This window comes from Stegostoma tigrinum, chromosome 47, assembly GCF_030684315.1.
Source record: "Stegostoma tigrinum isolate sSteTig4 chromosome 47, sSteTig4.hap1, whole genome shotgun sequence".
NCBI lineage: Eukaryota > Metazoa > Chordata > Chondrichthyes > Orectolobiformes > Stegostomatidae > Stegostoma > Stegostoma tigrinum.
Genome location: NC_081400.1, coordinates 4,075,195 through 4,096,541, shown reverse-complemented (window position 1 = coordinate 4,096,541; position 21,347 = coordinate 4,075,195). Strand labels below are relative to the sequence as shown.

The following is a 21,347-nucleotide window of genomic DNA, read 5'->3' as shown; positions in this document are numbered from 1 at the left end:
TGGAGTCTGTAGGTTGCTGTACAGATTCAAAGTGGCTTCTGTCGGCTCAATTACAGAAGGTGGTTGTGGGAAGGGATGGGTAAGTGCAGGAGAGTCTCATGCGGGATAAGGACCTATTGGGCTAGATAGGTGGTTTCTCTGTTGTAAACTCTCAAGGCTGTTCACTCAAGTTGTTTTTGAGGTTAAAAAGCCAACCCAATCAGCAGGGTGTTCCATCACAGATCACCCACTTGTCATTAATTCCATTTTGCTCAGCATGAGTTGAATAATATGCAATGATTACTTGTCTTTGAGCCCTGTCTGATCCTGAGGGCGGACCCTTGGCTTGGAGGTGAACCGAGCTTGTTGGAATCTGACCAGAGCACACCCAAATTCAGGCTTACCTGATTGAAAGGAATGTAAACATGTCGAACCTTGTCAAACCAGATGCTCACCAGATTACAGAACATCTTTATGATGTGATCACTTCCTGTTTAGGTCAGTGGTTGAGGTTTTTCTGCCTTTTTTTTAAAACATTTGGCCAAAAATGTATATTTCTAAAGCTTCTTGGGTTTTAAGAGTCATACAGCATTGAAGATGTTTTGACATTGATCAGATGTTTTGCCCAGCACTGAAGACGTAAACAACATGTTGACTTGTACAATTGCAAATTAGATACTTTGAGATTTGCAATGTAAAGCAGCACTTCCCCAACATGCTGGTAAAAAGAGGACAGAAAGGAAATTGAGATAACAAGGTGTTGAGCTGTATGAACACAGCAGGTCTGGCAGCATCAGAGGAGCAGGAAAGCTGACAGTTTGGGTCTGGACCCTTCTTCAGAAATGAGGACTTCTGTAGAAGGGTCCAGACCTGAAACGACTGCTTTCCTATTCCTGTGATGCTGCCTGACTGCTGTGTTCATCCAGCTCTACACCTTGTTATCTCAGATTCTCCAGCATTGGCAGTCCCTAGTCGTTCCCAAAAAGGAAACTCTACCTTTCGTAACATTAGGATGGACCCAGAGTGGTTTACTGCCAATAAAATAATTCTCTAATCATAGCTGTGATCATCACATCATTGGCGGTCCCTCACAGGTGACGATGACTCTCTTCCACTCTCAGGGTGAATCTGTAGACGGATGTACAGAATGATGCAGCTTCCACAGGTTCTGTTACACTTGGGGCAGAAGGTGGTCGAGGGAAGGAGTTGGTAGATGTTGGTATGGCAGCATGCTCCTTACACTGTTTTCATCCGTCTTCTCCTTTTTCCTCATGGCAAATCTCGGTGCTCAACACCTTCCCAGCTTTTCTGATGAAGGATCTAGGCCCGAAATGTCAGCTTTTGTGCTCCTAAGATGCTGCTTGGCCTGCTGTGTTCATCCAGCTCCACACTTTGTTTTTGTTATCTCACCTTCCCAGATGTTCCTCCTCCACTTTGGATGGTCCTGGGCCAGTGATTCCTGGGTGAACTTCATCGGGAGACCTTGAGGGTATCCCTGAAGTGCTTCCAATGTCCACCTGGGGCTTGCCTGTCGTTTTGGAGCTGGGAATGGAGTGTCTGCTTGGGGCGTTTAGTATCGGTCATGCGGATGATGTGCCCAGCCCATCATGGCCGATCAAGGGTGGTCAGTGCTTCGACGCTGGGAATGTTGGCCTTGTCAAGAACGCACGTGTTGGTGTGTCTGTTTGCTTAGTGGATTGTTGTAATGTGGGAATTATGAGAGGCAATTTTCAGTCAGCAAGGAGGATCAGATTTAGATGTTGGTTATCTTGACTAAGGAATAAATGTTGATCAACACACGGAAGAAACCACCAGCCCCCACCTCCCAAATAGCCAACCGCCCACTACCATTGCTTTTTGAAGATCGAGGGGGGCCAGTGGAACATTGCTGTAATGTCTTATCTGATTGTGGCACCACCATCAATACAGCATTTCTTCCAGCACTGGGAACATGGCTGTGGGTTTTCAGCTCAAGCTGCTTAGTCAGAAGTGACCTAGCCAAGGTTGCGATCCAGTGAGGGCATGCGCAGCAAGAGGAATAACTCTGCTCCTTAAACAGGAAGTCATGGAGCAGCTGAATTACATCCAGGAAGAGGAGCGAAGATGCATAAATACAGTAAAAAGAATGACAGAGGTTATGCATCAACCCCTCCGTTATCTTGGCTTCTAACAGCCAGGATAGCACATGACCGATCACCCCAATGAGTAAAATCTCCATTAATTAAAGTGAGTGGGAAAGAAAGGTCTGATGAAAGAGACAGTGAGCTGGTTTCACTTTGTAAATTTGCAGCACCTCAATTTGTTGGGTTTATTGTTGGTAAAAGGTTGCAATTTGTAAATTAACGTGATCTGCCTCAAGTTTTAAAGCAGTTAAACATCAAAAGCAGTACCCTATTTTTGGAAGTACACGAAGGAACCTTGTTTACTATCTTCAGTTCTCCAGTTGAGAAGTGATTCTATTTTAAGGTTCTAGGGCGTGTTCCTTTTTAATCCAAATAAAACCTCCCTGTTTAATCTCTGCGGCCTTGTGTTTCTGCATTCCTTACTACCTGCTACTGTATCCTCTGTTGCACTGGGGTTTCTCTTCACGACTGAACAATCCTCCTGTCCTTCCTAATCTCTCTCCTCTTCCCATTGGTTTGTGAAATGCTTAATGCTGTGTTCCTTATCTGTATTGAACTCCTGGCTGTAAAGCAGAGCTAGAATCTTTTTGATGGTGTAGTGGAAATGTCAGTGGACGAGTAAGTCAGAGGCCCAGGCTAATACTCTGGACACGTGGATTCAAATCCTGCCATGGCAGATGGTGGAATTTCAATTCAATAAAAATCTGGAATTAAAATTCTAATGATGACAACGAATCCATTGTAAATTGTCAGGAAAAACCCATCTGCTTCACTAATGTCCTTTACGGAAGGAAACAAAGTATAAACTGGGTGACTGCTTCGCAGATCATCCATGTTCTGCTCGCAAAAAGAGACCCTGAACTACATGTTGCCAGCCACTTTAACAGACCACGCTGTTTCCTGGCCAACATCTCTGTCTGTGGCTTGCTGCAGGTTTCCAGTGAAGCTTAATAGAAGAACAATACCTCATTTTCTACATGGGGACCCTGCAGCCCTCCAGACTCAAAATAAAGTTCAATAATTTTAGGGCCTAAACTCTCCCATGTCCCAGCCTCCTACACCACACACCAGGCTTTGTTATCATATAGCCTGCCATTACACACTGCCTATTGTTAGTCACCAACAGTGTCCATTAACAACTGTTTACCCTCCTAGCCAGATCGTTATCAACTCCTTTGTCTGTGCAACTGCTTTTCTCTCGCTTCAGGCTCTATCCTATTGTTTATTCCCTATGCTGCCCCTTCATATTTTTGGTTTATAAACTGACATTTTCCTAACTACAGAGATAATGGGAACTGCAGATGCTGGAGATTCCAAGATAATAAAATGTGAGGCTGGATGAACACAGCAGGCCAAGCAGCATCTCAGGAGCACAAAAGCTGACGTTTCGGGCCTAGACCCTTCATCAGAGAGGGGGATGGGGGGAGGGAACTGGAATAAATAGGGAGAGAGGGGGAGGCGGACCGAAGATGGAGAGTAAAGAAGATAGGTGGAGAGGGTGTAGGTGGGGAGGTAGGGAGGGGATAGGTCAGTCCAGGGAAGACGGACAGGTCAAGGAGGTGGGATGAGGTTAGTAGGTAGCTGGGGGTGCGGCTTGGGGTGGGAGGAAGGGATGGGTGAGAGGAAGAACCGGTTAGGGAGGCAGAGACAGGTTGGACTGGTTTTGGGATGCAGTGGGTGGGGGGGAAGAGCTGGGCTGGAAGAGCCCAGCTCTTCCCCCCCACCCACTGCATCCCAAAACCAGTCCAACCTGTCTCTGCCTCCCTAACCGGTTCTTCCTCTCACCCATCCCTTCCTCCCACCCCAAGCCGCACCCCCAGCTACCTACTAACCTCATCCCACCTCCTTGACCTGTCCGTCTTCCCTGGACTGACCTATCCCCTCCCTACCTCCCCACCTACACCCTCTCCACCTATCTTCTTTACTCTCCATCTTCGGTCCGCCTCCCCCTCTCTCCCTATTTATTCCAGTTCCCTCCCCCCATCCCCCTCTCTGATGAAGGGTCTAGGCCCGAAACGTCAGCTTTTGTGCTCCTGAGATGCTGCTTGGCCTGCTGTGTTCATCCAGCCTCACATTTTATTATTTTCCTAACTACCATCAGTTCTGAGGAAGGGTCACCAGACCCGAAACATTAACTCTTATTTTTTTTCTTCACAGATCCTGCCAGACCCACTGAGCTTTTCCAGCAACTTCTGTTTTTGTGCCATCCTTACCTGGTCTGGCCTACGTATGACTCCAGACCCACAGCAATGTATCTCATAGAATCCTACAGTGTGGAAACAGGCCCTTCAGCCCATCAAGTCCACACCGACCCTTGGAACATCCCACTCAGACCCATCCCCCTCTAACTCACCTAAGCCACACATCCCTGAACACTACGGGCAATTTAGCATGACCAATCCACCTAGCCTGTACATCTTTAGACTGTGGGAAGGAAACTGGGGCACCCGGAAGAAACCCATGCAGACACTGGGAGAATGTGCAAACTCCACACAGACAGTCGCCCGAAGGTGGAACTGAACCCGGGTCCCTGGTGCTGTAAGGCAGCAGTGCTAACCACTGAGCCATTGTGCTGCCGTAAAGTAGTTGACTCTTAACTGCCCTCTGGGCAATTAGGGAGAAACAATAAACACTGGCCATAGTCAGCAATGCCCTCGTGAATGAATTTTTAAAAAAAAAATCAGTGACCACATAAACTAGAAAGAGTGCAGAAAAGATTTACTAGGATGCTACCTGGACTGGGCGGCTTGAGTTATAAAGAGAGGTTGGATAGGCTGGGATTTTTTTTTCCCCCGGAGCAGGTCTATAAAATAGTGACAGGCATAGGTAAGGTAGATGGCAAACAACTTTTCCCCAGGGTCACAGAGTCTAAAACTAGAAGGCATAGGTTTAAGATGAGAGGGGAGAGATACAAAGGGGTCCAGAGGGGCACTTTTTTTCTCGCCGAGGATGGTGAGTATCGGGATCGGGCTACCAGAGGTAGTAGTGGAAGCAGGCTTTGTCATTTAAGAAACATTTAGGCAGGTACTTAGGGGTATGGACCAAAAGCTGGCAAATGGGCTAGATTTTAGATAGATTTTAGAAATAGTGGGGGAGTTGAGAACTATGAAGAGCTGGCACAAAAGAGGATTTGAGGCCTGGTGCATATCAGCACACTTGAGGGACTGAATGGCCTACTCCTCCTATTTCTTCTATTTCTCCCCCCCGCCCCCAACCCATTCTCACTAGTCAGGACATGGGCAGAATGACAGAGAAGGTACCAGGGGCTCTACTGTTAACTTCCTCTTTTCCAACACCATTGTGCAAACAAGGAACAAGAGTAAGCCATTCAGGCCTTCTGCTGCACCATTCAATAATGTCATGGCTGTTTACTCCACATTCCCACCGAAACCTCCGATAATCTTTCACCACCTCTGCCTTAAAAATATTCGCAGACCCTGCTTCCACCACCTTTTTGAGGAAGAATTTTCCAAACACTTGTGACAGTGAGAGGGGAAAAGAAAAGTCTTGATATATTGATCTCAATTGGGTAACCCCTTAATTTTTTTTAAATAGTGACCCCTAGATTTATATATTCCAACAAGGAGAAACATCCTTTTCATAGCCTACTTATCAAGACTCATGTCCACACATAGCTGGGCCTGTGCTCGTAAGTGGCAAGTAACAATATCACCACAGGACACTGGTCAGACTTCTTAGAGTCATAGAGTCATACAGCTTGGAAACAGGCCCTTCAGTCCAACTTGTTCATGCTGACCAAATATCCTATATTAATCAAGTTATATTTGGCAGCATTTGCCCATATCTCTCTCAACCCTTCTTATTCATATATCCATCCAGATGCTTTTTAAATGTTGTAATTGTACCCACCTCACCATCTCCTCTGGCAGCTCATTCCTTACATGCACCACCTTCTGCGTGGAAAAACTGTCCTCTGGTCCCTTTTCTATCTTTCCCTCTCACCTTAAACCTATGCCCTCTAGCCTTGGACTCCACTACCCTGGGAAAAAGACCTTGGCTATTCACCCTATCCATCCTCACCCTCATGTTTTATAAACCTCTATAAAGTACAGTGTCCAGTTCTAGTTTCCCTGTTAAAGGAAGGATATTATTAAGTTGGAGAGGGTTCAGAAGTGATTTACCAACATGTTGCTGGGAAGGAGAGTTTCAGAAGGAGAGGCTGGAAACATTGGGACTCTTTTTACGACAGTGTAGGATGTTAAGGAGTGAGCATCTAGAGGTTTATAAAAGCATGAGGGGTATGGATAAGGTGAATGACAAGGATCTTTTCCCTAGGGTGGGGTGAGTTCAAACCTAGGGGGCATATTTTTAAGGCGAGAGGTTTAAAACAGGATCAAAGGGCATTTTTTTGTACACCGAGTAGTTCGTACATGGAATGAACTTCCAAGGGAAGTATTGGATGCGGGTACAGTTATGTTTAAAAGACATTCGGATAAAAAGTACATGAATAAGAAATGTTTGGAGGGATATGGGCCAAGTGCAGGCAGGGGGAACAAGTTTAATGTGGGATTATGGTCAGCATGAACTAGTTCGACCAAAGGGTCTGTATCTATTCTGTATGATTGTATGACTATCTCCAACAAGCGAGAATCTATCCATCTCCGTTAACAGTATTGCTGAGACATCCGAGGGAGTTATCACCGATCAGAAACTGAATTGGATCAATAATATAAACACTGTGGTTACAACAGCAGGTCAAAGGCTGGGAATTCTGTGCTGAGCAATTTACTTCCTGACTTCCTAAAGCAAGCTATAAGGCACAAGTCAGGAATGTTGTAGAATAATCTTTACTTGGCTGGATGAGTGGAGCTCCAGCAGCACTCAAGACTTGACAAATTGGATAAAGTAGCCAACCTGACTAGCAGTGTATCCACAAACCTGAAACACAATGGTAGAATGTGAGCCAAATGTTGGCAAATGGGATTAGATTGATTTATGATTTCTGATCTGCATAGAGGAGTTGGACCAACAGGTCTGTTTCCAGGCTGTATGACTCTACGACTAAGTGTATTGCATCCACAAGACACACTGCAACAACACATCACGTCTACTTTGACAGCACCTTCATACCACTACCCCTTGAAGATGAACAACAGCAAACGTGGGGATAGGTATTAATGTTGGTCTACTGGCAATGTCCACATCCCACAAATGAATTATTTTTTAAATAATGACTCCTCAGGATTTTGTGTTTCAATTATGTCATCTCTCAAATGTCTAAACTCCAGCAGATACAAACCTAGCCTAGCCTGGCCTTGATACCAGAAAGATGCATTTCAGTATTCTTCATCTGTTAGTAGCCCATTTGATATAAGTTTTGATATATGTTATGTTTAAATGCCTTTTGCTTTCATTCCAACCAGATGGGTCTGTTCACTCCTGGTCACTTTCTTGCTTGTCCAGTCATAGGCAGATCTTCATTTACAATGCATCAGCAATGGGAACCCTCTCACCTCTAAGCCACAAGATACAAAATTCAAGTCCCACTCCTAGGCTTCAGCTTAAAAGTCAGAGCACTCCAAGACCATTGGAAATTTGGTGCCAAGGGAGCACCTGTCGGAGGATCAGTGCCGGGGGAGCGCCGCACTGCCGGAGGGTCGGTGCCGGGGGAGCGCCGCACTGTAGGAGGGTCAGTGTCCCAGGGGAGCACCACACTGTTGGTCGAGCTGTCTTCTGGAATAAGATGTTAAACTGAGGCCTCATTTGCCAGCTTGGATGAGTGTAAAAGGGTGCCATTATTTCAAAGAAGGTTAGGGGAAGTGCTTACATATTAGCTAGAAAAATCAGATTAGCAAGGGTAACACTGAAGGAGTTCGTAAAGTGCTTCAAAGTAGTTTCTTACAGTAGCCAGTATGAAACTAACTGGAAAGCAGGTTACACTAGACTTGGGATTGTGTAATGTGATGGGATTAAATAATGACTTTACAGTAAAGGCATCCTAGGTGGCAGTGACCACAATACAATTCAGTTTGGAAGCGTGGCAAACGAGTCTACAAATGGTATTTTGAGCTTAAATATGGGTAACTACATGGGTGTAAAAGCTGAAGTGAACTGCATGCATCAGATTATTGGACCAAATATAAGGAATGATGGAGAAAGTCTAAAAGATTAATCAGGAGAAAGACATCAGAGAATGAGAAGGCTAACTTGAAATGTAAAATTGGATAGTAAGAGTTTCTGCATATTCAAAAAGGAAATGTTTAAGTAAAATAGTGCGGGTTCCTTTACAAAGCGTGAGAATGAGGATCTAATAGCAGATGTTAAGGAATAGGTTTAAGATGAGGGGGGAAAGATTTAAAAGAAACCTGAGGGGCAACAGAGGGTGGTGTGTGTATGGAACGAGCTGCCAGAGGAAGTGGTGGAGACAGATACAATGACAACATTTAAAAGGCATCTGTGTGGGTATATGAATAGGAAGGGTTTAGAGGGATATGTGCCAAATGTTGGCAAATGGGACTAGATCAGTTTAGGATATCTGGTCGGCAAGGATGAGTTTTACCAAAGTGTCTGTTCACTCTGTATGTATAATTCTATGACTCTAAATGTTGAATTAGGTTAATGAATATTTCATTTCTTGCTTCACTATTGAGGATGCCAAGGTGCCGGTGTTGAACTGGGGTGAACAAAGTTAGAAGACACCAGGTTACGGTCCAACAGGTCTATTTGAAATCACAAGCTTTCATAGTGCAGCCCCTTTGTCAGGTGCAGTGAAAGGACAGCACACAGAGTTTGTTTGCCGACACTTCTCTCACTACATCTGACAAAGGAGCAGCACTCTGAAAGCTTGTGATTTTAAATAAACCTGTTGGACTATAATATTGTGTTGTGTGACATCTGACATAGTCCACTATTAAAGATATTTAATAAAAATTCAGTCACAGTTATACATCAGGAGGTGGAAAGTAGTAAAATCACAATCACAAGGAAAGTGAGACTGAGCAAACTGTTGGAGCTGTGGCCTGATGATTGCCCCAGTTCCAGAGTCTTAAAAGAGGTGGCTAAAGATGTAGAAAATTTGTTGGTTTAGTTTTGCAAAGTGGTGAGATTCTGGGAAAATTCCATCAAACTGAAAAGTTGCAAAACATAAATCTTCAATTCAAGAAGGAAGGGAGATGGACAAAAGGAACCTACGAGCCAGTTGGTTTGATGTCAGTCAAGGGGATGGTTTAGATTCAATCATTAAACATGTTCTAGCTGGTTACTTAGAAACATTCACAGTAATCGGGAAGAGTCAGTGAGATTTTGTGAAAGAGAAATCAGGTCTGTTTAATTTATTGCAGTTTCTTTGATGGATTAATGGCAGGGGAATTGAGTTTAAGAGCCCTGAGGTTATGCTACAGCTCTATAAAACTCTGGTTAGACCATACTTGGAATATTGTGTTCAGTCTGGTCACCTCATTACAGGAAAGATGTGGAAGTTTTAGAGAGTGTGCAGAGGAGATTTATCAGGATGCTGCCTGGACTGGAGGGCAAGTCTTATGAGGAAAGGTTGAGGGATATAGGGCTTTTCTCATTGGAGCGAAGAAGGATGAGAGGTGACTTGATAGATGTGTACAAGATGGTAAGCAGCATAGATAGAGTGGAAAATCAGTGATTTTTTCCCAAGGCGGAAATGACTATGACAAGAGGGCATAATTTTAAGGTGATTGAAGGAAGGTACGGGAAGATGTCAGAGGTAGGTTCTTTACACAGAGTGGTGCGTGTGTGGAATGCGCTGCCAGCAGTGGAAGTGGCGTCGGATACATCAGAGACTTTTAAGCGACTGTTGGATAGGAACATGGAGGATAGTAAAATGTAGGGTTTGCAGGGTATTGAGCTTAGTAGGATAATAGGTTGGCACAAAATTGTGGGCCAAAGGTCCTGTATTGTTCTATGTTCTATGTGTACTGTCGGTAAAGGGAAGCCTGTATGTCTTTGATTTCCAGAAGGCATTTGACGGGATGCCACATTAAAGGTTGTTGTGCACAGTAGAAGCTCATGGTATAGGACATAACATACTAGAATGGATAGAAAATAGGCTGGCTGGAAGGAGCAGAGATGTGGAAAAATGGATATTTCTTTGATTTGGCAAGATGCCGTAAGTTGTGCCCTATCAGGGATCCGTGCTGGGGTTTCAGCTTTTTTTACAATGTATATTAATAACTTGATAAAGGTGGAGTCATTTGCTTCAAATGATAAAGAAACAGTATTACCTCAACAAAAAGCTCCTGCAGAACTAAAATGGACTCAGTGCAGTAAATCACAAAAAAGTTAGTACGCAGGTATTGTAAGTAATTAAGAAGGGTGGGGACCATATATTGAATTGATTTTTGCGGAAGGGAGATGGAATGGGGGAATTTCTCTTCCCCCACTGTGCATCAACCAGGTATCATAGTACCTTTTGGGTAAGGGGCTGTTGGTGGTTGTGTCACTACTCCGATCCAGGAGTCCATGTACAAGTCGCATCTGCTCCAGGGCTGTGTAACAACATTTCCAAACAGGTTGACATTTGCTCAGGTACATATTTTAGTTTGGGAAACTTGGACAAGTTGGACCAAAGGGTCTGTTTCTGTGCTGTGAGACTCTGTGGGTAGTGGAATGCTATCCTTGATTATGCGAGTAATTGAACATAAAGGTAAGAATAAAAGCTGAAAGAATTGCAGATTCGGTAAATCAGAAACAAAAACAGAAATTACTGGAAAAGCTCAGTAGGTCTGGCAGCATCTGTGGATTGAAATCTGAGGATTGAGTGACCCTTTCTCAGAACTGCAGGTCTGAAGAAGGGTCAATCGACTTGAAAGTTTAACTCTGATTTCTCTCCACAGATGCTGCCAAACCTGTTCAGCTTTCCCAGCAATTTCTATTTTTGTTTTTGTCTTTAATATGGTTGTTCTCTAAAATGAAAATGCCTTTGCAAGTAAAACAAAAATTGCATTTCCAACAATTTCTATTTTTGATTAAAGTTAAGAGTGTTATACTTCTGTCATACAGGGCATTGGTGAGACCATATCTCAAACAGTGTGCAGTTTTGGTCTCCTAATTTAAGGAGGGATGTGGAAGCAGTGGAGACAATAAAGAGGGCGTTTATTAGATTGATACATGGAATGAGTGGGTTATGCAAGCCTGGTGGCTCAGCAAAATCTCAGGCTTTAAACCTCATAGTCCAGGGTTCAAGTTCTCAGTGCTAATTTGGAATAAGAGGGTTGTCTTGTAAAGATAGTTTGGATAGTCTGGTCATGTTTCCAGTGAAGTCCAACAGAGTGAAGAGTGAAGTCCCGCCACAACCGCCCCAAGAGGATCCCCCTCGTTCTCACACACCACCCTACCAACCTCCGGATACAACGCATCATCCTCCGACACTTCCGCCATTTACAATCCGACCCCACCACCCAAGACATTTTTTCCATCCCCTCCCCTGTCTGCTTTCCGGAGAGACCACTCTCTCTGTGACTCCCTTGTTCGCTCCACACTGCCCTCCAACCCCACCACACCCGGCACCTTCCCCTGCAACCGCAGGAAATGCTACACTTGCCCCCACACCTCCTCCCTCACCCCCATCCCAGGCCCCAAGATGACATTCCACATTAAGCAGAGGTTCACCTGCACATCTGCCAATGTGGTATACTGCATCCACTGTACCCGGTGCGGCTTCCTCTACATTGGGGAAACCAAGCGGAGGCTTGGGGACCGCTTTGCAGAACACCTCCGCTCAGTTCGCAACAAACAACTGCACCTCCCAGTCGCAAACCATTTCCACTCCCCCTCCCATTCTCTTGATGACATGTCCATCATGGGCCTCCTGCACTGCCACAATGATGCCACCCGAAGGTTGCAGGAACAGCAACTCATATTCCGCCTGGGAACCCTGCAGCCATATGGTATCAATGTGGACTTCACCAGTTTCAAAATCTCCCCTTCCCCCACTGCATCCCTAAACCAGCCCAGTTCATCCCCTCCCCCCACTGCACCACACAACCAGCCCAGCTCTTCCCCCCCCACCACTGCATCCCAAAACCAGTCCAACCTGTCTCTGCCTCCCTAACCGGTTCTTCCTCTCACCCATCCCTTCCTCCCACCCCAAGCCGCACCCCCAGCTACCTACTAACCTCATCCCACCTCCTTGACCTGTCCGTCTTCCCTGGACTGACCTATCCCCTCCCTACCTCCCCACCTACACTCTCTCCACCTATCTTCTTTACTCTCCATCTTCGGTCCGCCTCCCCCTCTCTCCCTATTTATTCCAGTTCCCTCCCCCCATCCCCCTCTCTGATGAAGGGTCTAGGCCCGAAACGTCAGCTTTTGTGCTCCTGAGATGCTGCTTGGCCTGCTGTGTTCATCCAGCCTCACATTTTATTATCCAACAGAGTGAAGGTGACTTGATTGAAGTGTATAATAAGGTCCTGAACGGTCTTGACAAGAGGGACATGGAAAGGATGTTTCCTCTTGTGGTTCAGTCCAGAACTAGACAACACTATTTAAAAATGATGCAGGTTTGGAACTCTGCCTCACAAGGCAACAAAGGCAGGGTCATTGAATATTTATTGTTAGGCAGGGGTTTCGAGGATTATTAGAGGTAGATAGAAATATGTAATTTGAAACACTAACCATTTAACCACAATCTTACTGAATGGTGGAGCAGGCTTGAGTGTAGTACTTTTGATCCCATGTTTTTGTATGTTCATATGTAAATATTTAATTAGCCAGGCTCTACTGCTCTCTGGCAAAGAAAGGGACATATGCACAATTTTAATATAGAAGATAGGAGCAACAATAGGTCTTTCAACCCTTGAGCCTGCTCTGCCATTCAATATAGACTTACACAGCACAGAAGCAGACCCTTTGGTCCAATGCCAACTAGGTTTCCAAAATTAATTTAGTCCCATTTGCCTGCATTAGAACCATGTCCCTCTAAACCCTTGCTATTCCCGTACCTATCCAAATGTCTTTTAAATGTTGTATTATACCAGCCTCCTCTACTTCCTCTGGCATCTCATTCCATACACACACACACACCACCCTCTGCGTGAAAACGTTGTCCCTCTTTAAATGTTTCTTCTCACCTTCTACCTTTGCCCTCTAGTTTCAGGCTCTCCTACCCTGGGAAAAAGACCTTGGCTATTCACTTTATTCATCCCCTTCATGATTTTATAAACCTCTACCAGGTCACCCCTCCAAATAGGCCACCAAAGCTCTCAAAGAATAAAGAACAAAGAAAATTACAGCACAGGAACAGGCCCTTCGGCCCTCCAAGGCTGCGCCGATCGAGATCCTCTGTCTAACCTGTCATCTATTTTCTAACTGTCTGTGTCCATTTGCTCCCTGCCCATCCACATACCTGTCCAAATATATCTTAAAAGACGCTAACGTGTCTGCATCTACCACCTCTGCTGGCAATGCGTTCCAGGCACCCACCACCCTCTGTGTAAAGAATTTTCCACGCATATCTCCCCTAAACTTTCCTCCTCTCACTTTGAACTCTTGACCCCTAGTAATTGAGTCCCCCACTCTGGGAAAAAGCTTTTTGCTATTCACCCTGTCTGTACCCCTCATGATTTTGTAGACCTCAATTAGGTCCCCCCTCAAACTCCATCTTTCTAATTAAAATAATCCTAATCTACTCAACCTCTCTTCATAGCTAGCACCCTCCATACCAGGCAACATCCTCGTGAGCCTCCTCTGCACCCTCTCCAAAGCATCCACATCCTTTTTGTAATGTGGCGACCAGAACTGTACACAGTACTCCAAATGTGGCCAAACCAAAGTCCTATACAACTGCAACATGACCTGCCAACTCTTGTACTCAATAACCCCGTCCAATGAAGGAAAGCATGCCATATGCCTTCTTGACCACCCTATTGACCTGCGTTGTCACCTTCAGGGAACAATGGACCTGAACACCCAGATCTCTCTGTTCATCAATTTTCCCTAGGACTTTTCCATTTACTGTATAGTTTGCCCTTGAATTTGATCGTCCAAAATGCATGACCTCGCATTTGCCCGGATTGAACTCCTTGCACCTCTCCTTATAACTCAAACCCTCCAGCGCCATTACCTCACTTCTAATTTTCTTCTGCACCCTTTCTAGGGAAACAGCATCTTTCCTGTAGCAGGGAGACCAAAATTGTATGCAGCATTCCAAAAGTGGTCTAACCAATCCGTACCAGATCTGACCCACACATGACTCCAGATTCTTAACTGCCCTCTGGGCAATTAGGGATGGGCAACACATGCTGGCCTTGCCAGTGACGCCTTCAACTCGTGAATGAATAAAAAAGAAACTCCCATCATTTCAGTTTGGTTTCATAGCCCTTAAAATGAGTAACCCAAAAAAATGTTTCTATATCAGTTCTGAGAATTTTAATCTGACCCACTTCACCCCAGCTTTTTGGAGTCAAAACAGACAGTGCTGGAGAAACTCAGCAAATCTGGCAGCGTCTGTAGGGACAGAAATAGAGTTAACACTTTGAGTTCAATATGACTTGTCTTCTAAAGTTTTGCTTTTTGAAAGGAAAGGGTTCCAGATTTCTGATACCCTTTGTGTGAGGAAGTGCTTTCTGATACACTGTCCTCTACACGAGAGAAAATAGCTCGTCGCTACCCTGTGAACACCTTGTCTGTGAGGCCAGAGAGAGAGAGAGGGATTTGCTGTTATGAGCATTCTAATTCACACCGTCAGTGGCAGATAAAGCAAAATTGCGTGTCGGGTTGCCTGGGTAACTGGAACTGATAGGTGTGGCTGTTCAGTACATGCCCAGGTCCCAGGTGAGCTACGATGCTGTAAACAGCCTACAGTCTGTTCTGTAGCATACAGCAAGGCTGTCTTTTATGTTTGAGAGGAGAAAGTTGAACCATCTGGAAAATTTCGTCCTTTGCTGGGTCAGACAATAAGTTAATTGCCAAGCTTGGGGTAAGTGCCATTTGAAAACTGAAGCGACAGGGTGTACAGCAACTTTAGTTCTAAGTTTTTTGATGGACCAGTTTTTCTTCTGATGCATTCAGGGAATTGTATTCAAGGCATCAAGTTACTTGTGGTTTTTATTAAAATATAAAGGAACAATATATTGTAAATTTTAAATGGTGCTGCATTTAATCAATTTCGTTGGTTCCTGTTTAGCATTTCATAGCATCACAAAGTAGAGACCCTTCAGCCTACTGTTGTTCCACTTTCCAACACTTGGTCTGTAGCCCTGAATGTTTTGACATTTCAAGCAGTTTTCAAAGGTTTTAAACTAACATCCCTGATCCCTTTCCTCTCTAGTAACATTCTTACTTTCCAAATACTTTCCTCTTCTCTCTCTCTCTCTCAGTGCCGACACTGCATTACTGAAAACATCAATCAGACAATCCCGACTGACTGTTTCATTGTAGGTATTCCTGAGTCACTGCCACAGGAGCATACTGATATCTAGCAACATGCAAAAACATGTTCTGCCGAGGACAAGAAACCTCACGCCCTTCAGCAGAGAATCCTTTCTAAAGAAAATAGCACAAAGAATAATTCAGTCAGAGTTTCCTCCTCCCTCACCCCAACCTTGCCCCACCCCTGAGCTCGCTACCATTTGGGGAACTTGTTTCTCACAGTCTGACCTACTGTCCGTCAGCCGTGTCTCAGCAAACGGCACCATTGTCACTGGCCATAGAACCAAGCCTGCCATTCAGGCCAACATACCCAGTGCTAACACCAGAGGGAGTGTTGCATTGTTGGAGGTGCATTTTTTGACTGAGATGTTAAACCAAGGCCCATGCCCCACTCTCTCAGGTGAGCATCAAAGATCCCATGACACAATTCTGAAGAGGGACAGCTGACTTCTCCCTGGTGCAGCAGGGCCGATATTTGTCTTTGCCTGCTTTTTATGCATTGCTCCAATCTGGGTTGCTACCACAGGACTTTGTGGGATCTTTCTGTGCTTGCCTGGTTTGCTACACTGTACTTCCAAGATACCTTCTCGTTAAACGCTTTGGGGTCAAGAAAGGTCCTGTATAAACCTTCAGTCTTTCTTTGTAGCTTACCCAGAGACCAGTACTGTCCCAAACCAGATACGTTAGATAAACTCCATTTAATTTGCGGAGCTGTGCTGGTCATTACAACTCACCATAAGAACTAAGAGAGATAGTAGGCAATTCAGCCCCTTGAGCCTACTCTGCTATTTGATATGAATATACCCGACTCATTTTGGCCTGCTCTCCATAACCCATCAACCCATTTCTAATTAAAAATATCTGTCTATCTCCTTCTTAAATTTATTCACTGTCCAACATCCACTGTACTCTGGGTTGGTAAATTCCACAGATTCACGACTCTTTGAGAGAAGTAATTTCTCCTCATCTCTGTTTTAAATCTGCTACCCCTTATCCTTAAACTATGACCTCTCATTCTCCCATCAAGAAACAACATTTCTACGTATACTTTGCATCTACATCCCTTTAGCATCTTTGTATACCTCAATTAGGTCTCCTTTCATTCTGCTAAACTTCAGATAGTATAGGCCTAAACTGCTCAGTCTCTCTTCACAAGACAAGCCCCTCATCTCTGGAATCAATCTAGTGAACCTTTGAATTGCCTCCAATACAACTGCATCTCCCCTCAAGTAATGGACCAAAATTGTAAGCAATATTCCATGTGTGATCTCATTAATGTCTTGTACAGTTGCAGCAACACCTCTTACTTTTATACTCTATTTCTTTAATAATCTATGCCAAGATTCTATTTGCCTTCTTTATTACTAACTGTACTAGTTCCCTTATGCTTCATATTTGCATACTAGTTTTCTACTAGTTTGATTCATCAAACAGAGAAGAAAACCGTTTATGACTACTATCTGCTTCATGTTAGCTGGCCAGTTTACTACCCCTCATACCATGGGCTTTTATTTTCCCTGATACCTTCTGGAAATCAAAATACAGTATGTCGACCAGTTTCTCTTTATCCACAACACACAGAACTCCAGTAGCATGGTCAAATATCATTTATCTTTCACAAAATCATATTGACTCTGCCTGATTGCCTAGAACTTATCCTCTGCTCTACCTTCATTTAAAAATAGCTTTCAGATCACCTGAATAAAGTAATGAGCTAGCACTGCCAGATGTGTTGTTTCTCGAATAAGACCGCCACAGAATGAATGGCCTTTCAGGTGGTGAGAGAGGATCCCATGGTGCTTTTGGATGAAGACTAGAGGAGCAGGAGAACTAAGATGAGAGGGCTTTCATTATAAGACCTTCACAGATAAACGCAATTGAGAATTCAGGAGAACTTTTTCACCCAGACACTGGGGAGAATATAGAAGGAAGCCAGACATTTTAACACCTTGATTTACAAGGAGGGTCTGAATTACATCTTACTGACAAGTTTTGTTCATGGGAAATGAACATCGCTGGTCAGGCCAGTATTTATTACCCTTGAGAAGGAGGTGCCTTCTTGTATGATGCAGGTATCATCCACGGTACTACTGGGGACAGAGTACTAGAATATTGATGCAGTGGCACTGAAGGAGTGGCCAAGCTACCTCCAAGTCAGGATGAGGGGAACCTGCTTGTGGTGATGTTCCCATGTATTTGCTGCCCTTGTTCTTCCAAGTGATAGATGTTGTAGATTTGTAAGGGGCTTTAAAATATATTCCTCTTCAGATATAGACAAATGAGTTTGGCAGGAATAACACCTGACCACAATGACTGATTTTTAATTTTCTTAACACACATGGCTTTAAAACCCAGCTTACTCCGAAGCTCCAGTATTTATTGTTTCTGAATCACCCTGCCTTGTTGCACATGCTAAGTAATTGAAGTACTCCATCAGCACTGAGGCAGTTGACTGGAAAATCTCTTTCTCTCTCGCTCAAAGCTTGCTTTTAGTTTAATTGTTCTACATTGTAAACAAGCTTGAGCCTGTGTGTTTGCTTAAGAGTGTAGAATAATTTTTTTTTAACTAGCCAGCATTTGCTACACACACACTGGTATAGCTGTGTTGTCAGGAGTCTCGTCTATTGGTGTTCATGGTATATAGGAGAAATAGCACTAAAAAGGATTCAGTTCCATGATAATGTTTCCTATACCTCGTCATCCCTCTACAACGCGATCCTATCTTTCTATTTCTTTCCTACGTCGTAGGACAAGCTTCCCCCTTCAATACACCTCTGCTGTTTGCTGCGACCACTCCTTTAGGAGCAGGTTCTACATGATTTGTGAACTCTGGGTGAGATGTTTTTTCTGAGTTCATGATTGAATTTATTTGTGATGGTCTTAATAATTTTGGTGTCTGTCAACCACCCTCCCTTCTTTCTTTCCCTGCAATAAAAAAAGTGAAAACATATCTAGATCTATGGAACCATTGCAGAATTTTAATGACTTTGATCAGGTCAGCCCCTCTTGGTTTGCTCTCTCCTGCTGACCAGTACGCCATCCCTCATAGAGTGGAGTCACATAGCACAGAAACAGATCCATCCATACCGATGATAATAAAATGTGAGGCTGGATGAACCATCCATACCGATCGTGATTCCAAACTAAACTAGTCACACCTGCCTGGACTTGGCCTATATCGCTACAAACATTTCTTATTCACGTACTTATCCATTTGTCTTTTAAATGTTTGAACTGCGTGTGCAACCACCACTTCCTCTGGAAGTTCATTTCACACATGTGTAAAAAAACAAACAAAAAAAATTGCCCTTCACGTCTTTTTAAATCTTTCTTTCTTCTCTCACCTTAAATAAATGCCCCCAAGTCTTGAAATCCCCAACCCTAGGAAAATGGCACTTGCCCTTTATATGGTCACCTCCCACCCTTTGTGCTGACCCACCAGCAGTGCAGCATCCACCCGCACTGCGTCAGCAGCATAAGCCTGGGATTTTGGTTCAACTCTCCAGCATGGAGAAGTCAAACCCACAACCTTCTGATTTGGGTTGCTGTTGAGCTACAACCTGACAAACACGCTGTATGCAAACCAAACACACTCGTAACTCTGCCATTTGGAACAATTCACTGTCAATGGAGTGGTTGGGGGGAACAATGTTGATAATCGGAGTCACTGACACAGTGCTTCTCAAACATTTTTCTTTGTCTTAACCCAAGACTTCATTATTATTGCAGCCTCTCTCTGAGATCCATGATGGCTTGGATGGGTCTGGGGGGTCAATAAGGAGAGACTTGTGAAAAGTCGGAGGTGTGGGGGAATGGCAGTGGGGGTAGAGCTGTTGGGTGTCGGTTGGAAATCTGGGAGGGATGGCTCGCCATGAGAGTCAGCACCCACTGCAGCAGGAACTGTTGTAACTTGATTGGAGACCAGTGGTGGCCTCGGAACTGGTGATCCAAAGACGTTTCAGCTTGCGGTCCTGACAGCGCCCCCCCCGACCATCACACACATGCATACCATCCAACTCTTATAGTCATACAGGATGGAAACAGACTCCCTTCAGTCTAACCAGTCTATGCCGAACATAAACCCAAACTAAACTAGTCCCACCTGCCTGCACCTGGCTCATATCCCTCCAAACATTTCTTATTCATGTAATTATACAAATGTCTTCTAAATGTTGAAACTGTAGCCATATCCACCCCTTCCTCTAGAAGTTCATTCCATACATGAACCACCCTCTGTGTAAAACAAATTGCCCCTCATGTCTTTTCTTTAAAGCTTTCTCCTCTCACCCTAAAAACATGTTCCATAGACTTGAAACCACTCACCTTCGGAAAAATACATCAGCCATTCACCTTATCTATGCTCCTCGGGATTTAATGAACTTCTGTAAGGTCATCTTGCACCCCCACTTTGGGAAGTCTTGGCTTTCATTGACCTCCTCCATCCCAAGAGTTGGCAAACCATTGGCTCACTACAAACTTTACTATTTCAGCCTACCGAAGGAACAGTTGGAGAATCTGAGCTCTCCAGGCGTTCGGATCGAGGATATGGAACTCCGGGAAGAGTGGCAAGATGAGGAATTTCCCAAGTAAGATCACGCCTTCCATGTAGTTGTAAGTGGGGCGGGGGGGGGGGGTACTTCTTGCTTTCAAAGGGAATGTAGTCTTTCTCTGTGTTTAATTTTACTTTTAATTTGGTGTGTATCCTTTTAATACGGTCATTCCCTAAAGTGAAAATCTTTTTGCAACTAAAACAAAAAGGGCTAAATTAACAGGAGAAGGTGTTCATGTTAGGCCTATATTCCTTTAAGTTTCAAAGCTTATTCAGCTTGAATACTGGATTCATTTGGGTCGACAGTGAGAAACTATTTCCTCTTGGCAGGGGTGAGAGTGGAACGGGATTCCAAAACAAGGTGGCAATCAGCAGAATCTGAGTTTGGGGTGAGGTCAGGAAGCATTTCCTCAAGTAAAGTGAAGTGGAAATCTGGAACTCACTTTCTCACCAGAAAAACTGTTGAGGCTTGAAACTTCAAATTTCAAGACTTGAGATTTGACAAGTGTTTGCTGGGGGAATCCACAACGAAGATGGGTTGATACAGTCACATGACAGCAGTCATGATCTAATTGAACTGTGGAACAAGCCTGAGGGCACGGAATGATCTTCTCTTCAAAGAATCCATACAGTGTGGAAGCAGGCCAGTCAGTCCATTGGAGTCCACACTGACCCTCCGAAAAGCACCCCACCAGACTGTCACCCACTACCCTATCCCTGTAATCCTGCATTTCATGTGGCTAATCCACCTAGTCTGCACATCCCTGGACACTATGGACAAGTTTAATACGGTCAATCCTAACCTGCACATCTTTGGACTGTGGGAGGAAACATAGCATCTGGAGGAAACCCATGCAGACAAAGGAAGAATGGGCAAACTCCACATAGACAGTTGATGGAGGGCAGAGTCGAACACGGATCGCTGGTGCCATGAGACAGCTGTGCTAACCACTGAGCCACCATGCTGCCCCCTTCACTTTGTTCTCCTTCTTCCCAGATAGGAGTGAAACATGAAACTGGGGAGAGAGAGTAGGGGATTCCTGATTTTAAGCAGTAGTTATAAAACTGCTCTTCTCCTTTCTTAGTTTTAAATAGGCACCCTCCAAAGTGATAAAAGCATGTTGCCCAGTGAACAGTGTTCACATAACAACGCATTCTTTTGCATGGTCAAATGCTAAGATAGTAAGTTTCAGTAATCTGGCTCAAAAGGGCAAGCTGAGAAGCAGAAACCTAGCATTTCTTCCTTTCCGATCAACGAACGACTTGCAATTGATATAGCACCTTTTTTGGTAAGATCGAGAATGTACGGCCAGAGATTGTGGTGAAGGCAGGTTCAA

General features: G+C 44.4%; 1 protein-coding gene across 5 annotated transcripts in view; it reads left to right on the top strand.

Moving 5' to 3' along the window:
- The window catches only part of bnipl (BCL2 interacting protein like), a 62,791-nt gene that overhangs the window by 13,121 nt on the left and 28,323 nt on the right, over positions 1–21,347 (top strand). For 4 of the 5 annotated variants that reach the window (XM_048525718.2, XM_048525719.2, XM_048525717.2 and 1 more), the window contains exon 2: positions 19,952–20,047. In XM_048525718.2, the coding sequence (XP_048381675.1) occupies positions 19,952–20,047 (96 nt within the window). Of the gene's footprint in view, positions 1–14,845; positions 15,010–19,951; positions 20,048–21,347 lie in introns of those variants that run through there. The other variant, XM_048525721.2, reaches the window with a different exon arrangement.